The following is a 2,438-nucleotide window of genomic DNA, read 5'->3' as shown; positions in this document are numbered from 1 at the left end:
TGAAACTGATGATGTGCCCTGTAAACTTTCACTCAATCCACAATAAAAACCTTAAAAAGAAAAAAGAAAAAAAAAACTGATAGCAGCATGAATAATTGTTGATCACTAAAGGAGTGATTAATAAATAATACTGTATCCATGCTATGGAGCTCAGTGGCTCCATATGATAAACACTGGACTTTGAACCAGAAAGTCTGCATTTCAAGCCCACCAGCCACTCCTTGGAGGAAGGTGAGGCTTTCTACTCCCACAAACATATAAAACTTTGAAAACCCTATACAGGGTCACTAAGAGTTGGAACTGACTCGAAGGCACTTAACAACAACAATATCCATACTATGAAATATGATGTAAGTATTGACTAGGACGGCTGCCCAGGAGGATATTGTTAAATCGGGCTGTGGGTGCCAAAGTATACGTAATTGTAACGTGGTCTGTACTTTGCAAAAAGAAAGGAAGTCTGTAAATATTAAGTGTTTGCTTAAGCAATGAGAAATATGTAAAAACATTGTGTTGAGAGAGTAGAAAAGATTGGTGAGGTAGGGTAAATTTTAGGTTTTTCTTTATATTTTTCTGCAATGTTTGACTTATTATGGAGAGTATTTGTTACTTTCTTTATAATAATCACATTTAATGAAGGAAAAATTGCTAACTAAATTAAAGGTATTTGGGTTCTGAAGAAACTGAATTTAGCCAGAGACATGAAAATAGAAAGACATTTTACTCCACCTTTTATTGTAGTATAAACACTGGTCAGCATTTCCATTCACAACCATTATCATAAATTTCCTCTGAAAATAAAGCCATTTTGTACTAAGAGATGGTAGCATCAATGATTTTTTTTTTTTCCCCTTTAAATAGCAACTCCGCTCCAATATCCGAGAAATGGAAACACTTTGCTTAAAAGTCAGAAAGGATGACCTACTCGTTCTGAAGAGAATGATAGATCCAGTTAAAGAAGCAGCAGCAGCAGCAACAACCGAATTTCTACAAGTGCATTTAGAATCTGTAGAAGACCTTAAGAAACAGTTTAACGATGAAGAAACTGTATTACCACCTTCATTGACCAGATCCATGACTGTTGGTGGTACGTATTGTACCAAGTCTTATTCTTCTTATTTTATTACCTTTTTAGAAATATACACAGCAGAACATATGCCCAGGAGCATATACATCAATTCAGTCATTTCTATTCAGTGATGTTGATTACATTAAGTTATGCAACTCTTCTCACCCTCCTGTTCTGAATTGTTCCTCCCCCACTGACATAATTGCACTGTCCCCTAAATTCCCTGTTTAGTCCTTCAATCTGGTGTTATCAGTCTAATCCCATCTAGATAGATCTTCAAAGAGCACAGTGCTCCAGGAAGACAGTCTTTACTAAATTTTAAGAAGACCTCAGGGGATGTTTTGGGTTTAAAGCTTGAAGATTATCTCAGAGAATCACTTTAGAGATTCATCCGGCCTGCATGGCTCCAGAAAGTCTGGATTCCATGGTAATTTGGAATTCTGTCCTTCATTTTCTCCCTTTTGATCAGGATTCTAGAATCCTGATCAAAACAATCAGTTATGGTAGCTGGGTACCATCCAGGTCTTTTGGTTTCATGGCAAAGGAGGCAGTTATTCATGGAGACAGTCACACATTGCATTCCTGCCTCCTATTCTGTCTCTCCTTCATCCTCTTGTTCCTCACTCTCCTTTTTCCTTTATTGATCCAAGTGAATGGAGACCAGTTGTACCTAGCGTTGCTACTTGCAAGCTTTTAAAATGACAAGCACTACACAGCAAACTAGGAGTCAGAACAGAAGCACTATTATTATTTTGTGTGTGTGTGTGTGTGTGAATTAAGTGATAGTTTACATGGGAAAACGTTAGCTTTACATTCATCCTATCATATTTCATTTCATTGCAATAATTACAATCCCCTCTATGCATCATCAAACAACCAAAGGATACACCCCACAAGCCTGCCCCCAGCTGTCAGCACACAGCCCCTCTCCCTCCCTGAGTCCACAGTCCCCAGCCACTCCATCTCTCCACATCATCATCTCTGCCTCCATCTCTGGTGTCACTGCAGAAGCACTATTCTTGATCCTTGATCACAGTAATATAATTAATTATAGTTCCTTTCCCTATGTAGCCATCACAGATGATTTATAGAACTTGAGGAATCATCTGCTGTTCCAATTTCAATGGACTGAATCCATGGACTCTGAGTATGTCTAGAAATTCCTAAGAAACTTTTGCAGAAGAAAATGTTTATGGCTATACTGTCTGAAGCGGAACTTTAGGAACTCAAATACTTATTTGTCTATGTATGTAAAGAAATGTAAAAATATTTCTTAAGGACAATTTCATCCTTGCCTGCAGACTATTTATCACTCATCTGCAGGTAGAGGGGTGACCTATTCTAACTCTATTATTGTTGTTGTTAAGTG

General features: G+C 37.7%; 1 protein-coding gene across 1 annotated transcript in view; it reads left to right on the top strand.

Moving 5' to 3' along the window:
- STX17 (syntaxin 17) overlaps positions 1–2,438 on the top strand; it is an 82,959-nt gene that overhangs the window by 50,303 nt on the left and 30,218 nt on the right. The window contains exon 5 of the mRNA XM_006864746.1: positions 862–1,087. Within this exon, the coding sequence (XP_006864808.1) occupies positions 862–1,087 (226 nt within the window). The remainder of the gene's footprint in view (positions 1–861; positions 1,088–2,438) is intronic.

Source organism: Chrysochloris asiatica, unplaced genomic scaffold (genome assembly GCF_000296735.1).
Source record: "Chrysochloris asiatica unplaced genomic scaffold, ChrAsi1.0 scaffold00069, whole genome shotgun sequence".
Taxonomy (NCBI): domain Eukaryota; kingdom Metazoa; phylum Chordata; class Mammalia; order Afrosoricida; family Chrysochloridae; genus Chrysochloris; species Chrysochloris asiatica.
This window is presented reverse-complemented; position numbering and strand designations above follow the sequence as displayed.